An 18,437-nucleotide genomic window follows, 5' to 3' on the forward strand; every position below is an offset into this window, starting at 1 on the left:
AGGTAAGGTTGACTGCTAAAGTACATGCAGACAGTGGACAGCCCACTGCATGGCGCAGAATTCCGAAAGAGAACTGGAGGGTGAGGAAATGTAAATGAATTATCTGCAGTGCCGTGCAGACTCACCCTCATGCCCTGCCATCTGGAAATGGCTCTAAGAGGTCGCAAGGCTCGGAGAGTCCGAAGGGACCGCAGGACCTTCAAGTTCTCATTCTCCTCGATAAGCAGACTAAATATGGAGACCTAGACAAAACACATATAGCACAGTGCTCAGCTCTAGACTATATGATCTCTGCCTCCATGCCCCCCATGTGCTTGGTGAGCAGTTACAGACATAGTTATTCCTTTCTCCTTACACTAAAGTATTAATACCATTATAATCAAAGCAATTGTATTTATAATATGTGTGCAAGATCATGTCTGAGCACACCAATGTATTGAAAATACATTCAAATTGATGGATGAAGCTTTCTTTTGGAAAGACTAATTTCTCAGCTGCAAATAAGAGTTACAATTGAGTGAGAAGCGGCATTTCTAAACACCAGAAGACAGCAATTATTTAAAACATTTACACTCAAATGAGTCAAATACTATATTTATCTATTCATGCATACTTCAAACTCCAGAATACTTAGAGAAACAATAAGAACAGTTATCAGCATTTCTCTTTGCTTTCTGTTTCTGTCAGTCCTCACTGTGATCTCATCTAAAGTTCTTCTGTAACTTACAAACACGATGATGAAGTCGAGGATTGTCCAGAAGCTGGTGAAGTACCTCCAAAAGCCGAGCGCCAGCCACTTGAGCATCATCTCTATACTAAAGAGGGCACAGAATCCCAAATTGGTCCAGTAAAGAACTTTTTTGAGCACAATGTTCTCATCCAGGTAGATATCTTCAAAGCAGAGAGTGATGCTTGACGCAAAGATCAGGACAAGAATAAACCATTCGAACACTGGGGTGTCTACCACAGAGAGGACCTGTGTACGAATGTGAGTCCAGCGCTGGCCACAGGGTGTGTCCAAGTAGCGGTCACAGCACATACACCTGTAAATATGAAAGACATGACATGATGTGACAGGCCAAGGCAGGCATTAAGACTGGCTACTCAGAGGACAGGGAAGAGGACCCTATCCAGCGTGAGTGGAGCTACTCACTTATTCCTCACCACATCAGCTGTTAAGCCACAGTGATGACGTTGCTTACCGTTGGTAGCAATGCTGTGGAAAGCAGTCCTGTGGCGCTTTAACAGACTTATTGCGGCCAAATCCTGGGAAGCTGCCCATTCCATCCACATAATGGCCCTGAGAATCCCTCCGCCCCCCAACAGTCAGCTCATCAACGTATGAAGCGAGGGCTTGCCAGGGCTGTTTGGAGCCACTGATGTGCTTTTCTACGCTAGGTAACATTGTCTCTGTTTCTCCTGGGGGCTTATCCAGTGTCTCCAGCTCCAAACTCTCCTCAGCATTGGACTCATCTGAAAAACATTGCTTGAGCAGTTACTCAGCAGTCTGACATTTAGAACACAGACAGTCCTCTCTTTGAAAATGTGGATACTATAACCCCCATTCCATTCACAGGCAAATATAAATGTGTGGAAATTTTAGGGAATTGTTATAAATGATAAGGCTGACAGATAAATAAAATATTGATTAAAAGTTACTATCCTGAACAAGTGGCCACACAGCTTGAAATTGGAGAGTGAAAATCTCACCTTTGCTTTCTGTATGATGAGTAGTGACAGACAACTGCCTGTCTACCAAAGGCCTCAGAATGTTGTCCTCCTGGTATGATGATACATCTTTCTTCATGGTGCCTTGATTAGACGCCGAACAGTGCTTGTCATCTTTGGACTCATGAACGTTGTTCAGCACTGACTTCAGTAGCACAAGAGAATACCGTTTGTCCTCTGCGTGCTTATTCAAGGCCTCATGACAACTCACTGAGTACATCCGTTCCTCCAGTTCTCCCATCACTATACTGTTCACTACCCGCGGGAATGTTGGAGAGAGTCGGCCGTGTTCTAACTGACTGTTCCTGTTCTCCTCCACTTCCTGACCAGCAGGAATGTAACCCACACCCTCTGCCTGTTGTGAATATTGCAGGTTCTCTGTCTCCTGACCCAATGCCGTGTGATGTTTGTCATCAACTGTTTGTCCAATCACTGTTTCACAAATATTAGAAGCATTATAACACTCCCTCGCTGCGTGCCGCGTCATCACTTCCCGAACCATTTCTTCTAACCGCATGTTCTGCTCATTTTCCGTCTTCTCTCTGCCTTGACGCTTCTTCCTCACAATGGAACGTAGCCGTTCAAAACTACGTGCCAGCTTTGACTCTTCCCCCACTTCCTGGGAGACATGAGAAAGGTGTTACGGACATTCACACAGGATGTGCATTTGGACATTTGGACACACTAAAATTACTCGTTCTGCAACACAGAATCAGGCTTTATGAGGTCACAGACCTATGCCAGAGAGTAAAAAATGCTTATGTACTTGAAAGCAAATTAATTCCATAATAAAGCGAAAATTTAACTCATTGTAAAATGTTCTTTCTCATCTCACTTGAAAACTACAAGACAGAGATGGTTATATACCACTGACTCATTAAATTACCTTTCTACATGGAGCAAAGTGCTTCATGAGGAATAAATTCACTCAGCTAGCCAACAGATTCTTCACCTTTTATAAACGAAAGTTAATTATAATATTCACGCTGGTCCATACTCAGAGAGAGATGACCGAAGCCCACAAAATCATAACTATTTAAGACCCATTTTAATATTAGCATCCCATGCCTAGGTCTCACAAGTGGTCTTCTCCCTCGGTCTAAATATGTTACTCGTCACTCTTTTCTCTATGTGAGAAATCAACTCAGGGAAATTTCAAAATTAAATTTCAATGTAAACTGTTAATGATGTTAATTGTTAGTTGCAGCGGTTGCTCAAAAGCTGACTGTGGAAAAACTGCATGCAAGTAGGCACACGGACACTATGCAGTACGACTGGCCTGTTGCTACCATCACACTCTCAGGGTCTAGCAGCATGTCCTTTATTACTGGGACGCACATCAAACTGTTAGTGGCACGCGTGTCAAGCTAAACTGTCGAGAACCCTGTACCTCGCAGAGACAGTGCAGTACGAGGGGTGTGCCGGTGTCTTCTGGGACCTGGCCATGGGTGGGAGCATCAGAAAGGTGTGGGGGGGGGAATTGACAACGCTGGAACAAAGGAATTGGTGGAGGGGGCGCGACTGATATTCTGGACTGCCGACACCAGCACTTGTGCCACAGTGCGACTGCGGACTCCATGTGCCGCTGCAGCTGAGCCACATATTCAGCAACTTCTGCATCATCATCATCATCAACTGGCTAGAAAATCAGAAGCAGCTTGAGACGTATCAGAATTCTTCATGTCCAGTCTGAATTGAGAATATCTCCATCTACTGGACCCAGCAGAAGCGGGGTTAGCTTCTAAATCATCTTGGATTTTAGCCAACAGAAAATAAAAAATATCCAAGAATATGTATAAGTTTAGAATTGCTATAGGTTTTATTTCAACACCTGAATTTTATTTACTGCTTTGCTACTGCAGATGAATTCCTTCTCCCTCACAGTGAGATAGCAATGCTTTAACCACGGAGTTACAGCACGGCGTCTCAATGTGAAACAGAAAACATGAAGAGGAAGAATGATTCTGTACATACTTACATATTTTCATGTCCTGTACAGGGGTACAGTTCATTGGTATCTATGTTAATACACATGTCACAATTTTAATCTTTTCAGGGTCAGCTTTATAATTTAAAAAATTACAGTTTCTATAGTAACAAATGTAGTTCTATTGTATCATAGACATTATTACAGTAGTTAACAATTATTCATTTCTTTCCTGTTAATATTGTGAGATATATTCCAGTCCACAACCTCAAAATACAAACAATCTGTGTATAAAGTAAGTATAATGGATATAAAGAAATATATCTGATGAAATATCTGCAGACAAAAACATAATTGAGCACAAGGCAAAACAGACGTGTGCTTGTGGAAGTAAAAAGTTGTCAATATGTCTGTAGACAAAGAAGGCCAAACAAATGACACAAAGACCAAAAAATGTGGATGAAACATTCTGGAATTATCGTATACTGTATTCTCTGTTCATTGTATCCTGTATCAATTTGAAATTAGAAAAGTCAGTATTTATTTCCTTAAAGAAAGCAAGAATGAAATGTTCCCTACAACAACTGCAACACTCTTAATGTGAAATAACTTGGTTTGTGTTTCCCTTACCACAACTGTACTCACCCCAGCTGCTGGAAGGGGACACACTGCAGTCCCAGTTCTCTTACCTCTTTCTTTGATTTCAGCTCCTCAGAATTGAAGCTGTTGAGCAACAAGGCCAAGAAGAGGTTCAGGACCATGAAATTCCCCATAACCAAAGCTGGCAGGAAGATCGCAAAACATGTTTCAGCACCCTGTGGAGACATCAGCTTGATCACATCAGTACGACACACAGAGCAAAGCCGGTCAGTCGGCCGGAATTGCTGATACGACATTCACATGACATTTAAACACGAAACACAATGAGACTGTGTTTCGTCATGCATACATGCAGTCAGCCAACTTCAACATTTCAGGGCCATTTTCTCAAGAGAAATGTAGGAAGAAATGTTAACAAATTATTGGAATCATCAGCGGCTATAACTTTTGTATAAAAACTTCTCAGTTGATTCAATACTTATTGTAACATATTTAAGCATTCTTGCAAGTTCATACTCTTTACCTAGAGTTGAAAATCGTCAATTAAGTACACATGCATGTAATCTGGGGGGAGCAGTACAACTGAACGACAACATTTGTCCTTATACGACTTATTGCCTGATCACATGAGCATGTGTATAATTACCATTCACCCATTCACAAAGTCACATTTCTGTTTCACAAAAGAATGTTTTACTACACAGCTGAAGACCCGAATCTGCAGACATTAGCGCATGCTTACCGCATTCTTTTCAGCTCTCATACAATCCCACAGTGGCTCAATCCACTCACCGCACAATATCCGAAACACCATCATAAAGGAATGGAAGAAATCATTGAAATTCCATCTGCAAGACAAAATTGATGTTTTAGCGTTCACTGCAGGGCAAGACCATATGCAAAGCGTGAACTTGGAATGTCACGTTACCTTGGAATCGGATCAGGATAGAATGTCTCTGCAGTGTAGTCCTTAGAAAAAAGTTGCATTCCAATCACGGCGAAGATGTAGATGACAATAACAAGTACAAAAGTGAGGTTTCCAAGTGCGCCAATTGTGGAAATAATGATGCTGAGTAGAACCTTCATTGTAGTCCAGGACCGAGCCAACTTCAGAACCCGCAACTGGAACGCAACAACATGTGATCAGACAAGCAACTGATTTTATAGACCAAACCCTTAAATAGACAGACATAAAGATGACATTTTCTTGTACAAATTTACTAACTGACTCAGAAAATCTGTCACTTCCATTTGCCAAGGAGGCACCCTATACTGACAACATCATGAGCTGATAATCCCTCCAATCAATGTTCAGTGACGTCTACCTCGAAACAGCACTGGCCAACAGCCACGTGTGTGCCAGATTCACTCCCAGTTGCTCTGTTTTATAGTGAATCAAGTGATGAATGTTTCCACCACTGTTTTACTGGAATGTGCTCTGACAGCAATTCCAAGCTTCCAAGTTTGGAGTTCACGTGAAAATCTGACAATGGCACTACATTTTTCTGTTTGAGCTAGGTCCTGCTACATCATACGCAAGTGGGGCGAGGGATCATTAAATCGAGACACTACAATAGCACACACTTGTCTACACGTGCACAGGCACGATGATGTGACAGAAGATTGTTGGATACCAAATACCTAAAAACTTCACTCAGAACATGAAGCAGGGACAAATTTATTTATTCACTACACTAAATATGGATATCTTGATAAACATGGAGGGCACTGTTAAATTACAAAGAAATTTAATTATTTTAATGATTATAAACATATTTCATGGTTCTCATTTAACATATTTTATGCACTAGGTAACACAAATTAAATCTGTACTTCTTACTTCTCGCATGCTCAGATCACGCATCTTAGACATCATATATTTACAGATTTGAATGTCACAGACACAGAAATGCTGACATCAAATATTAACAACAGATTGACAAGTTCGTACTTACCAGACGCAAACAACGGAGAACCACCAGGCTATCCATTAGCTCAAAAGACAGGTCCAACAAACTTGCAGACACAATAATAAGATCAAAAATATTCCAGCCACAAGCAAAATACTCTTTGCTGAGTGCCAGAATTTTAAGGAAGCACTCCAATGTGAAGATTGATGTGAACACCTACAACAAACACGAGCGTGTCACATTCACATTCTTCCTAGCTTTTGATTTAAACTATGTTAGTAATTTCTTAAATACTAACATTTCTTCTTAGAAACTGTCTAATGTATGGGATGGCATGCACTAATGATGGATACGTAAAATTTAAAAATGTGTGCAACATAGAATATTAGAAACAAATGTGGGAAAGTGCTGATGGAACAATTATAACATTGTATTTGTGTGTGTGTGTGTGTGTGCGCGCTGTTGTTTATAACTTAGGTCAGTTTGGCAATTTCTGCGTCATTTATTTCAGAAATAAAGTTTCATGTATCAAGTTGCATGACGAGATTCACAGAATGCATTAAAGGGAGCAGTGAAATGTGAACTAAATCAACGAAGAACAAACGTAGCCTAAAAGGCATCATCAGGATACAGATGGTTCCTAATACGCTGCTATTCAACTATTATTTTGCTACTTCACAGGCCTGAAATTGAATAGATTTTAAAGAAAAACAAAACAAAACAAAATTAAAAATATTTTCTATTTTTATATGGCAATCACCAACCAGTGAAAGAACATATCACCAGTCAGTGATGAAGCCAGTTACAGGTTATTTCAGCAAACAGCATCAACTAGAGTGGTCAAAATTTATATTTATTTATGTTGTATCACTTGAATTTAAAGCAGTAACCATCTGTTTCTGACAGTGTTACTTTGTAAAACACCAATTTTATAAAAAAAAGTTTGGAAAAATAAAGCTAGTATTCTCGACAAACGCATAACTTAGAGTAGTTTAAAATAATAACAGAATTAAGATACTGAAATTAATCTCAGAATTTAACAGCACAGTGTCATACTGTAGCAGTACCAACCGTACCCCACGATTATTTCCGCTATCGATCAATTACTACTACATAACATGTGCAGTTGATAGACCATTATTATACTCATGCAATGGTTGGATGATACCTTGGTCAGCACATGAGGTATATCATTAGCTTCATGAATCAAAGGATTTCACATCCACGAGGGTCTACGTTCAATCACAGCGTCATCAGAATGTACAGACAGAGGCAAATGTTTAAATACATTAAACGGCACAGGTCACTACCAGAGTTGAGACCAAACGAAGCTGTAATTGGGCTCATCCCTTCACCAGAAACAGTGAAATGTATCTCGTGGCTGCTTGCAACTCGGAAATCCCTTCAAGGGCGCAGGACTAAAGGATCAAAATGATGACAGGTGCTGGATTTTGTCACGGGCACATTTCATTTTGGGGGTGTCACCGAACAAGTCATAGATGCAAACGGGGAGACTGCGGCTAGCTCTAGGTCTACGGGTGAAATGTGTGGCTGCTGAACTTAAGGGATCACTGTCAGTTCTAGAATAATGACACTGCAGAGTGAAGCAAAAGAATGACATCTACATGGAGCCATGCTGAGTGTCGTACAAGTTTAATGTGGCTCTTACTTTATTGCCTATGTCCAGAGCCTGTCGTACTGACTCACTCATACCGTGGTGTTCCATCGCCAGGAACATTGTGTTCAGGATGATGCACAGAGTGATGAGCAGATCAAACAGTGGGTCACGCACCACCTTGTACAGGCCGCTCTGGAACCTCAACCACCCGTCGTAGTCCACGCAGCACTGAGTGCACTTCTCACAGTTCCTGTCTGGCAGGTCATCTGAAACAGGAAACTCAACTACCGACTACACGCACACATCACACAACCATCAAACTAAATCCTTCTCGGGCTACCATCCGCGTAAGTGGCGCAATGAAGAAAATCTTCGTCCTCGTGAAAGCTTCATATCTTACAAAACTACATCTTCCTCTAGGTCTTCCAAGTGGAGATTTCCAATCCAAATCTCTGTATGCATTTTTTATGTCCTGATTCAAGCTGCATGTCTGACCTATTACAATTTCATTGACTCTGCTCTCCCAACACCACCAGATGTCTCCACAAATCACGCAGTTCTCGCTGTGAGGTGCCACATCCTTGTCACAGATGTCTCTCTGCTCACGTGTGACAGAATGGAGGTAAAACTCCACTTTCTCTAATCCTATTAGATCCTATAAAAGAACCAGTTTAACATAAATTGTGTTGTTATACGAACTTGCGTACCCAGCACAACGATGTGCGAGAGACAGTCGGCAGGAAGCGTGTACACGTGTTTCTGCGTTCCTTCGCCCGGACTGACCCCATTGCACTTGATGATGCGGATCTCTTTCGAGCTTAAGGCAACTGTGACGGGCTCCACCCTCTGTAACAGAAGCATGGGGCACAGTTGCAGGCACTGGGTGAGGCAGAAAACACCGGATTCGGCTTCTCCTAAATTACCAGATCCTTGCGGAGTTGACAACCGGAATCTGTATTTAACACAACTACAAGTACAATGTTCTAAAACCTTATTTTATTTACTTTTCACATATTTTACTCCTTAGATTACATAAATGTACAGTGAAGTTAGTAATTCTACAATTCAGTGATTTATTTCCACCTGCAATTTCCTTTAATTTTATGAAACCAAAATGATTTCGCAGATGGATTCGAGAATTTAAGTTATTGGCTCTGTTTGTTACTCAATCAAATGTGCAGGAAACTCAATATACGTGTTAAAAGCACAATTTTTTTATAAAGTAACGCGTGTGGTCGTAAGGAACGTTCAATAAGCACTAGAAACGCAAAACTCACTAAAGGAACGCGGAAGTAATGAGAACAAGATTTTCAATTGCATCTTTTCCGACTCCTGGTCTGGAGTGCACTAAAAACACACGCGCACTTACGAAAGAACACACTTCAGACCAAGCAGAACTCACTTGAACCACATTTGGGATCTGAGCTACATCTTCCGAGGTCACGTCTCCCTCCTCGTGATCGTCCACCACTCCAGAGTCATCGAGCGAGGACTCCCGGTTATTGCTGTCACCATTTCCGCTGGGGTGACGGCTGGCCAACAGCTGCCCTCGGTGCGGAGGTCCTGGCAATGTCGAGAATCAATTAATGCAGCGCCTTCGACGGCAACGCCCGACTGTCGCCTTGAGTCGCGTTCTCTGGTACTCACCCAAAGCATCTGCTGGGCGGAGAGTGTCGGCGGCGAGTGGCTGGGGAGTTGCTGGGCCCTTTGATGGGGGCGGAGGCATGAGGGTCAGGGACTGTGGCCGCTGTTCGTGACAGGCGGCACCACTGCTGTGCCGGGGACTCGGCGTGAGTGACCTGCTACACCCCTGCTGCCCCCCGTTGCTGTTGTTGTCCCCTCCGCCCCGCCCACGTTTCCGCCGTCGAGTCTTCTTCCTGCTGTAAGACGCCAGCAACACCCCCTTCCTGGAGTCGACCCTCTTGCGTTTGTTTCTGTCCAGCTGTTTGACGTTGATCGTCGATGGGTCGAAGCTGAATGTGGAGTCGTCTCTGTGGTCCGTGAGGTCCTTCCTCCGTTCCTGAAACACGTCACCAGGTGCAGGGAATCGGTCTGCTCACGCCTCGCCTACGCCGACAGCGACCCTCGTCATCAACTACAAGGATTTGACAAACTGCCTCGGCACAATTTCCACTCGATGCTGATTTTTGTCTACTAGAGCCATCTAGCAGAGAATCAGGAGAGACGTGGGTGAGCAACATGGCCGCTGAACTCTTTCAGGGCTCTTTTACATGCCGTAAATCTACTTCCTCTCCGAAGGAAGTTTTATCACCCTTAAAAATCCATCGACCTCGGCCGGGTTTGAACACGCGAACCTTGGGTGCAGTGACGCTAATCACTAGACCACCGAGGGCGCCCAATGATGTTGACGATGATAATAAACATTATTACTGGAGAACAGGAGAGTCGGCTGCAGCCTCAAATAAATTAAATTATTATTATTATTATTTATTATTGACTGCAAATGGGTTTATACCCGGTGGCAGTGTCCTACAATAACATACAAAACAATGAGACAGAACAGAACAATGAGATACATCAACACAATGAGACAGAACAAAACAATAAACAAAAGGACACAACAAAAACAATAAGACACAATAAACAATGAGATACATCAACACAGAGACAGAACAAAACAATAAACAAAAGGACACAACAAAAACAATATGACACCCAAACAATGGGATACATCAACACAATGAGACACAACAAAACAATAAACAAAGGACACAACAAAAACAATAAGACACAATAAACAATGAGATACATCAACACAGAGACAGAACAAAACAATAAACAAAAGGACACAACAAAAACAATATGACACACAAACAATGGGATACATCAACACAATGAGACACAACAAAACAATAAACAAAGGACACAACAAAAACCATAAGACACAACATACAATGAGATACATCAACACAGAGACAGAACAAAACAATAAAAAAGGACACAACAAAAACAACACATCCCACTCAAAATCAACCAACTCATAAATTACAAAACCATCCAACCTCAAGTACTTAACTTAAAAAAAAGAACTTAATACCACCTAGACATAAGACAATAACTGTAATGTATTACAAACGTCATGAACTGATGCACTCACACAACAATACAATGAGACACAACAATACAACATACCACACTCAAAATAAAACATCTGACACAATAAAAAAACACACATCCACTAATTAATCACAATACTTAAGAGTGGAATATAAAGTCCGCTCTCAGTACATGAAAATTTTATCCCAAAGAACTACAGCCCTTCATCACTTGGAGACTAAGACACTTCACTTCACTTATCACCATTTATTCCCAACTTAATAACCCTTAGCTTGTAACTACTTTTCTGACCCTCTTTCTAAAGGTGCCTAATTTACAGGGGAAAGACTCTAGCACGCCTGGAGGTAATTGGTTCCAGCTTCTTATGGTCCTATTTACAAAGGAATATTTGCCTACATCCGTTCTTTGTTTCCTAGTCCTAATTTTCCGAGTATGATCGTCCCTGCCCAGGTAGCATGGCTTTAATAATCTATCCTCTATCATTTTCCAAGCCCGGCCCCCCGTGTATGCGAAATGTACAATATATTAAAATAAATTTAAGGTGCCATTCAATACCGAATTAACTTGAAGGTTAATATAAAACATAAGGAATAATATAAGTGTCTGTCAATAGAAAGAACATTAATACTCTACAGAACGGAATTAACAGCGAATAAAAAATCCAAATCACCCCCTGCCTTTTGATATTCGTTCTTTTACTAACCAAATTTTAAAATATAATTAATTGTCTGTTTATAATTATGATATTTCAACGACATTCTGTGAACTCCATGTTTAACAACACGCGCTATAACACTGAAGGAACTATGAGATTGTCAAGTTTGCAGGCCTGTGTAGCATTTCTCACCTCCTGGGTGATCTCTGCCTCTTCTTCGTAGCTTAAGGCTACCACAGCCAACATCAGGTTGATTAAGTAAAAGGAACCAAAAAACACGACGACCGTAAAAAAAACTACGCTGATTGGGCCGCAAGATGACAGCACCTGCAACACACAGAGAGAACGGTAAACGCGAGGGCGAAGACCTCGAGCGATTGCCGGATGTTTTCAGACAGATGCCCGCTTCCAAATTAACAATCACGATCATGCTCCCATGTTTTATGGAGTTATATGACTTCTTCAGTCGAAAAGCGTCGTTAAATAAACCTCCACTGCCCCCAGTAGCGTTCGCCACGCGGCCGGACTCACCATGTTGTACACGTTCTCCCAATAGTCGAGGGTGATGAGCTGGAACGTTGTCAGCATGGACCACATGAAGTTATCGAAGTTGGTGTAGCCGTGGTTCGGATTCTCGCCCACCTGCAGGCAGAAGAACTCCGTCGGGCAGTGCCTGAAATGTGTAAGTCAAATAATGTTCGTGATACCAAGACAAATGTTAATCAGACTCACAGATTTTAACTTTAGTCGGAAGTACACACTCATTCGTTCAGGATAAATTCATTTCCTTTCTTTCGAGAAACAAGGAACGCCATCGATAGCGGCAACTTCTCCAGCACTGGTGTGTTGTGTGTGCTCTACATACAGGCGCTCAGGGCACTTTGCGTTGGCTCTCCCTGCCCGTCAGAATCATTCCACAGGCGGTCCATTTAATTAATTCGGTTCACAGACACTCACTGGACGCATTCTGTCAGATGAGCTGTCACACTGACCTTGCCCCCGTGACATTGCCACAAATCACCGGTTCCTCCGCCCCCTCGGTCTTCAGCCAGTTGTCCTCGTCACGCACCCACCTGCAACAAGGACATCACAGACTCCCATTCTGACCAAGCTGAATCAAATCTTCCGCCTTCAAGATCCATTTTAATATTATACTCACTGCGCCCACTCGAGCTGCGTGGCGTTGCGGTCGAGCGGTCGCCTCACGCACTTGTTTCTCAGCTCGCCCATGTATACCTGGAGGGCGAAAAGGGCGAAGACCATGAGGCAGAAGATGGTGAGCGTCATCACTTCGGCCAACTGCCTGAACGAGTGGAGCAGCGCGTTGATGATGGTCTTGAGGCCTGCGGGGACAGGCACGGACGTTACGTCGCGCTGAGCACACACGCGACGTTTCGGGAGTAACGGTGTCGCGCGTGATTTATTACATTGCAAATATATATGGCACTACATATTACAGGAATCGAACTCAATACCTTTTGAATACTAAGCCAGTATTCAAAATGTACCGGGTTTAATTCCTTATTTCGCCATTTAAATTAAATTAAAAAGTAACAACGGCCAATCATCTTATGACGGGAGCACGACGGCCAGCTCCCGAAACGTCGAGTATAAAATATACCGGTGTCTCACTCAATTAAAAACGTATAAACTGTTCTCAGATAGAACGGTATGCATCAAAAGTGGGAAACACGAAATCCACACAATATTTTGGTTCGGAATCGGGTCTCTTTATGCAGACCGGCGAAACAAGCGACTGGCAATTTCCTTCGCATTCCCGTTCAATCATCGGCCAGGAGGCCTCCTCCCCTGACTGAGGCTCTCCGTAGTTTTTCTCAGTCCCTCCAGGCAAATATTACCACATGGAATTAAAGTAGGCCACGACCGCTTCCTTCCGCGTCCATTAAATGTCTGTCTGTCATACCTGGCATGATGGAAACAGTCTTAAGGGCTCGCAGCACGCGGAAGGTCCGCAGGCCTGCCAAGTTGCCGACGTCCATGCCGATGGTGGCGTACCCTGACGTGATTACGACGAAGTCAAGCCAGTTCCAGGGATTCCTCAGGTACGTGTACTTGTTCAGAATGAAGCCCTTGGCAATCGACTTGATTATCATCTCTGCCGTATAGATGGCGAGGAACATATACCTGCAAACAAAACACAAACGGAACGCGATATTTCTTGTCCGTACAAATTAATTTCATTGCTCGGCTAATCACATGTTTAACACCGAAAAGTAAAAACAAGGTTTGTATTTTGTTTTATGAATGCAATTAAATATTTAAAACAAAATGGTAGACTATCGGGATAAGTATTGAATTCCAATCTCCGAAACGTCGGATTACGCCACTATCATTTCAGAACGACCCCGCATAACTCATTACCTACACCTGACAGTTGCTCAGCTGGTTCAGAAATTCCATCCATTTAATAGAATCTGACGGTTCCTTACCGCTTCCACAAAAGCTCGTCCCTGGCGCCCATTCAGAACCACACGAGTCCAATCCACTAATTAAGACTGTAGTTATTTAAGATGCTTTTTAATATTATCCTGAGATCTACGCCTAGACATCCCACGTGACATCTTCTTCCCAGCTGATTTGTAATGATAGACCGCGTGACCAGCGGAAATCCGTGCTGGGTGCAACCAGACAGGCAACTGTCAGCAGCGCGTGGCTGGTACTCACTCGGCCTCCTCCACGGTGTCCGTCATGCCCAGGAAGACGCAGTTGAGCAGGATGGTGGTCATGACCACGTAGTCGAAGTACTGGTTCGTCGACAGGAAAATGCAGGTACGACGTACGGCGTTCCACGGCGAAAACACGAAGAACGACTTGCTGGCGGTGAAGCGGTGGATGTAGTTCTTGCGGAACCGCTTCGACACCACGCAGAAGGTCTGCAACGCGACCACAACGTCTGCACTATACAGGGTGTCCATATACAGGGGTGCAAAAATCACAAAGCCGTCTTATTTCCCCTAATCTGGAACTGTAATATACGTGACAAAGCGTGACCAGGCGTGACCTGCTTTGACCTCGTGACAAGGGATCATATGTGTCGAAACGTGACGAAAATTTACAAAGCGTGAACAAACGTGACCAAGCGTGCCAAAGCGTGACGTACTCTAACAGCGTGACGAACTGTGGCCATAAGTGTCGAAACGTAACAAATGTTTTCAAAAATTTTCCTAATCTAACAAAATCCACTAAACATACCTAATTTAACCTAACCTAACCTGTCGTAACTTCATCAAACGTATTGCACAGTACCAAAAATTAACCGAGTCGTTCGTAACATGACGTAAGCATGCCGAAACTTGGCTTAGTGGTCACGCGTGCCCAATCACATAATATTTGTGCTGTGACTTATTTAATTTGATTAAATCGTACAGTTGAGCTTTGAACACGTCACAAAACGGGATGTTTCTTTCCAATAGCCAGGCTTTCATTTCGTCCTTCCGAGTGTTGTGTTACGAGGCGTTGTCAATGACCAGAAAGGAGATTCCAGCGTGGTGGCATGTTGTTAACACAGCACAGTCACAAGGGAACAATATCAGGCTTTTACACTTCTGCACTGACAGAGACTGTACTGACCGACCGACCGACCGAAACTCCTTCCTTCATTGATTGGTCCGCATACTGGGCACTCCCTACAAGGTCAGCGGCCATAATCAGTGGATCCAGTTCTACCACAAATACATTATAAATTACCGCAAAACATTATGAATTACAAACATGGCATGCACTGTCCTTGACAGGAGAGCCTGAGGATATACTGATACGAAACCCGGCATGGACTTCGCAAGCCAAGTTGGCAGCACTGACAACTCTACTTTCGTCCTTTCTTACGAATGAACAGGGAATTAAGGAATGCGCACGTACCACTACTTTTCCTGCGTTAACCAGGACATCAGATCGTCCGGCGTCAGCAGTTTACGTATTTTCTGTGCGCCCCCCCCCCCCCCGGGGCCCCTCACCCCGAAATCGCGAGCGTCTCTGCACGTTTTCTGTTTATTTGTTTACGATTCATTTGAAGACGTCGTAGTTGTACGTCATACAACAGAGCGTGGAAATGACAGAAAGACTGATGAGTTAGGAAAGGGTGTGGAAGGAAGCGGCCGTGGCCTAAATTAATACACTATCTAGACATTCGGCTGGAGGGACTGACAGAAACCACGAAAAGTCTCCGTCAGGACATCCGATCTTCGGCCCGAGATACGAATCCAGGAAATTCCTAGCAGCACAAACCAGAAATGGCGTCTTCACCACCGAACGTCGTGGTTGAGTGGTTAGCACTCCCGCTTCGTATTCGGGAGGTCCCGGGCACAAATCTCGGCCCGAAGACCGGCAATCCTGACGGGATTTCTTCGTGGTTTTCCTCAGTCCTTCAAGGCAAATGCCAGGACAGTACCTTAATTTAGACCACGACCGCTTCCTTACACACCCTTTCCAATTCACCATCATTCTCTCATTCGACTCTACATAGTCGGTAATGTAAAAAAGCAAAGCTGGCCCACTACACCCCACGTAGGCGCTTGGGGGGAGTAAAGTTATAGCTCCTATTCGTTTCTGATCTCGGAACTAGATGGGGTGAGTGGTCAGCATTACGCCCAGGGAAAGGACCCCGGTACCCATTGGACAGGGGTGGGGTGGGCCCCAGAGCCTGTCTAAACACAGAGGCTAGAGGAAAAGTCCTCTGCCCCCGTCGGGGATCGAACCCCGGTCGTCCAGCCCGTAGCTACTCACTACACTGACTGAGCCGCTAAAAAGCGTAGTTATTAGGCAAAAATCTACAAACTACAAAGAAGGTGGCCACTCCGTAGACGATACAGATTTAAGAAAGATTTCGCGTTTCGAAGGTGACACTGGCGACATAAAATGACACACAATTTATGGAGGAAAAACTTCACGCTAGTCGCTTAGATTTTGTTTTATGCTCCTCAAATGTTGTTTTTTTATTTCATGAGATTCGACGAAGAGTGGCGGACCACAACAAACCAACGCGTCCAATGAAGTCAAGTAGTAAAGAAGTATCGATCTGCCCTTGTTATATGTCAACAAACATTCTGGCGTCAAGTTCCTCAGACTCATTTGATTGGTACAGTGTTCAACGGTTTTATGGAGGTAAGGCTCCAATACACTTCACTGCACGACACGTAACGCGACACGCGTGAACCACCAGGAGCCCGGAGCCCGTCGAAACAAGACAGAGGCGCAATGCGTATTGGAATACGACGCACAAACGCGATCTTCGTAAATCAGCTGATAATAAAGTTATCAACTGCGCGAATCAAAGTGCCTTAGCTCTGTAGCAGCCGCCATGATGGATTTGCATGGGATTTAAAGACGGCCGAGGCACGTTTCTCCGCAGGCATCATTTAGTTATCTTACATTACACCTAACCTAACCTTACTTAACGTAACCTAGTCCAACCCAACCTAACCTAACCTAATCTGACCCTGACACAATAATTCGGAGCCTCGGAACGCGACGCGACGCTAGCAAATCGACACTGAGTCGTTTTCGTTGGTATTAATACGCGTCTGCATTGAAGTTGTTCTTGATTGCATTTGTTAACCGATCCTGACTAACACTTTGCAAAACGAAAAATAAAAAACCTCGCTTCCCTGGTTTAGTGACGGATAACACTCCATACCCTGGAACACATTAACCTCCGCCACTGCTTTTGTAATCCTGGGGTCTCGGGTTCGATTCCTGGCGGTGCCCGAATTTATAACTTGTGTTGGACAAGGCCGTGGTCTAGGCAACACGGAGTTTTCCTCCGTGGCATCCCAACAATTACTCCATTCACACACAGAAGAAGGCAATGGCAAACCACTTCTGGATCATCTGCCAAGAACGTATATGAACAGGTCCCAGTCCGAGAAAAGGATGTCGTCAGACAGAACACTAAATAAATGAATAATACTGCTTTACCCCACAACGCCGCAGGCCAAACTAGACTTTTTAACGGGCCGTGGATTGGCAGGTCCTAGGACATACCAAGTGTGACTTTCCGGCAGTAAAGAAGATTTAGGACTGCATTGCCCAAAGTTATGGTAAAACTTTTCCGAATAGACTAAGAAGACGACGTTTGTAAGTTCCCGTAGAAGACAAAGGAACATTCACGCACTGCGAAAAGAGCGACGTTGCTACTCCGGCGATTTTACAGGTGAGGGATTCAAACGCCGGAAGTGACCGGCGATGATCCTGTTATGCAGTGGTACCAACACTGAACAAAGTGACAGGCTGTTCAAGTGAGGAGGGATGAAGCACGTGTTTTACGGCAACAAATCCAAAGTTATAATTTATTTACTGGTCGCATCTGACCCGCGAGGGCGTACAGAAAGAGTGGCTGGCTGATGTCCGACGGGGTCAGGTGTTTACGCCGTTCCCATGGCGCGGGTAACCACCGACGTAGATAAATGACAGCGGCTGAGTGATTTGCTTCAGAGGACGGACCGAGATGTAAAAACGTTGATGAACCGTAAACAGACGACGAAGTCGATACAAGCGATCGATTGTGCCCACATAAACTATTGCGTTGGGGGAGGGGGCGGCTGCTGTGACTGAAAAACAGAGAAAAAACACACACGCAGCCAGACATCGACTGAGCTCTGGCGACAAAGGAAGTTGGCCAATGGAAAAGAGAGTAAGGGCCAAAGCAATCGCTTTGAAGTCAACAGATGAAGTGTTCTTACTTTATTAGCCCGTGCGAGCTTTCATTGACGGCAAACACTTTGAGCCAAAAAGACAAATATCTCAGCGCACGCTTTCTCCGTGTGAGCTGATTTAAAGTTGGCCACGGCCCGTGCATTGGCACCGCACGTCGCCTTACGCTTGGTTTTACGCGCCACTAATAAAGTCTTAAGGTGAGGGCGGCGGGGCGTGTAGCACGAATGGGGCACATGAGAAATGCGCGGT

General features: G+C 43.9%; 1 protein-coding gene across 4 annotated transcripts in view; it reads right to left on the reverse strand.

The window, feature by feature from the left end:
- Positions 1-18,437, reverse strand: part of LOC110830784 (Na channel protein 60E) — a 47,995-nt gene that overhangs the window by 9,226 nt on the left and 20,332 nt on the right. For 3 of the 4 annotated variants that reach the window (XM_087342344.1, XM_087342343.1, XM_087342345.1), the window contains 19 exons: positions 14,202-14,410; positions 13,441-13,661; positions 12,676-12,859; positions 12,509-12,589; positions 12,048-12,189; positions 11,709-11,843; positions 9,431-9,803; positions 9,186-9,346; positions 8,491-8,629; positions 7,835-8,049; positions 6,211-6,381; positions 5,184-5,377; positions 4,998-5,103; positions 4,345-4,470; positions 3,119-3,367; positions 1,711-2,347; positions 1,203-1,473; positions 728-1,043; positions 126-242 (listed from right to left, as the gene is read on the reverse strand). In XM_087342344.1, the coding sequence (XP_087198470.1) occupies positions 126-242; positions 728-1,043; positions 1,203-1,473; positions 1,711-2,347; positions 3,119-3,367; positions 4,345-4,470; positions 4,998-5,103; positions 5,184-5,377; positions 6,211-6,381; positions 7,835-8,049; positions 8,491-8,629; positions 9,186-9,346; positions 9,431-9,803; positions 11,709-11,843; positions 12,048-12,189; positions 12,509-12,589; positions 12,676-12,859; positions 13,441-13,661; positions 14,202-14,410 (4,047 nt within the window). The remainder of the gene's footprint in view (positions 1-125; positions 243-727; positions 1,044-1,202; positions 1,474-1,710; positions 2,348-3,118; positions 3,368-4,344; positions 4,471-4,997; positions 5,104-5,183; positions 5,378-6,210; positions 6,382-7,834; positions 8,050-8,490; positions 8,630-9,185; positions 9,347-9,430; positions 9,804-11,708; positions 11,844-12,047; positions 12,190-12,508; positions 12,590-12,675; positions 12,860-13,440; positions 13,662-14,201; positions 14,411-18,437) is intronic. The other variant, XM_087342346.1, reaches the window with a different exon arrangement.

This window comes from Zootermopsis nevadensis, unplaced genomic scaffold (genome assembly GCF_977971745.1).
Source record: "Zootermopsis nevadensis isolate Lab colony 2312 unplaced genomic scaffold, Znev_1.0 Znev_ptg000003l, whole genome shotgun sequence".
NCBI classification, from domain to species: Eukaryota; Metazoa; Arthropoda; class Insecta; order Blattodea; family Termopsidae; genus Zootermopsis; species Zootermopsis nevadensis.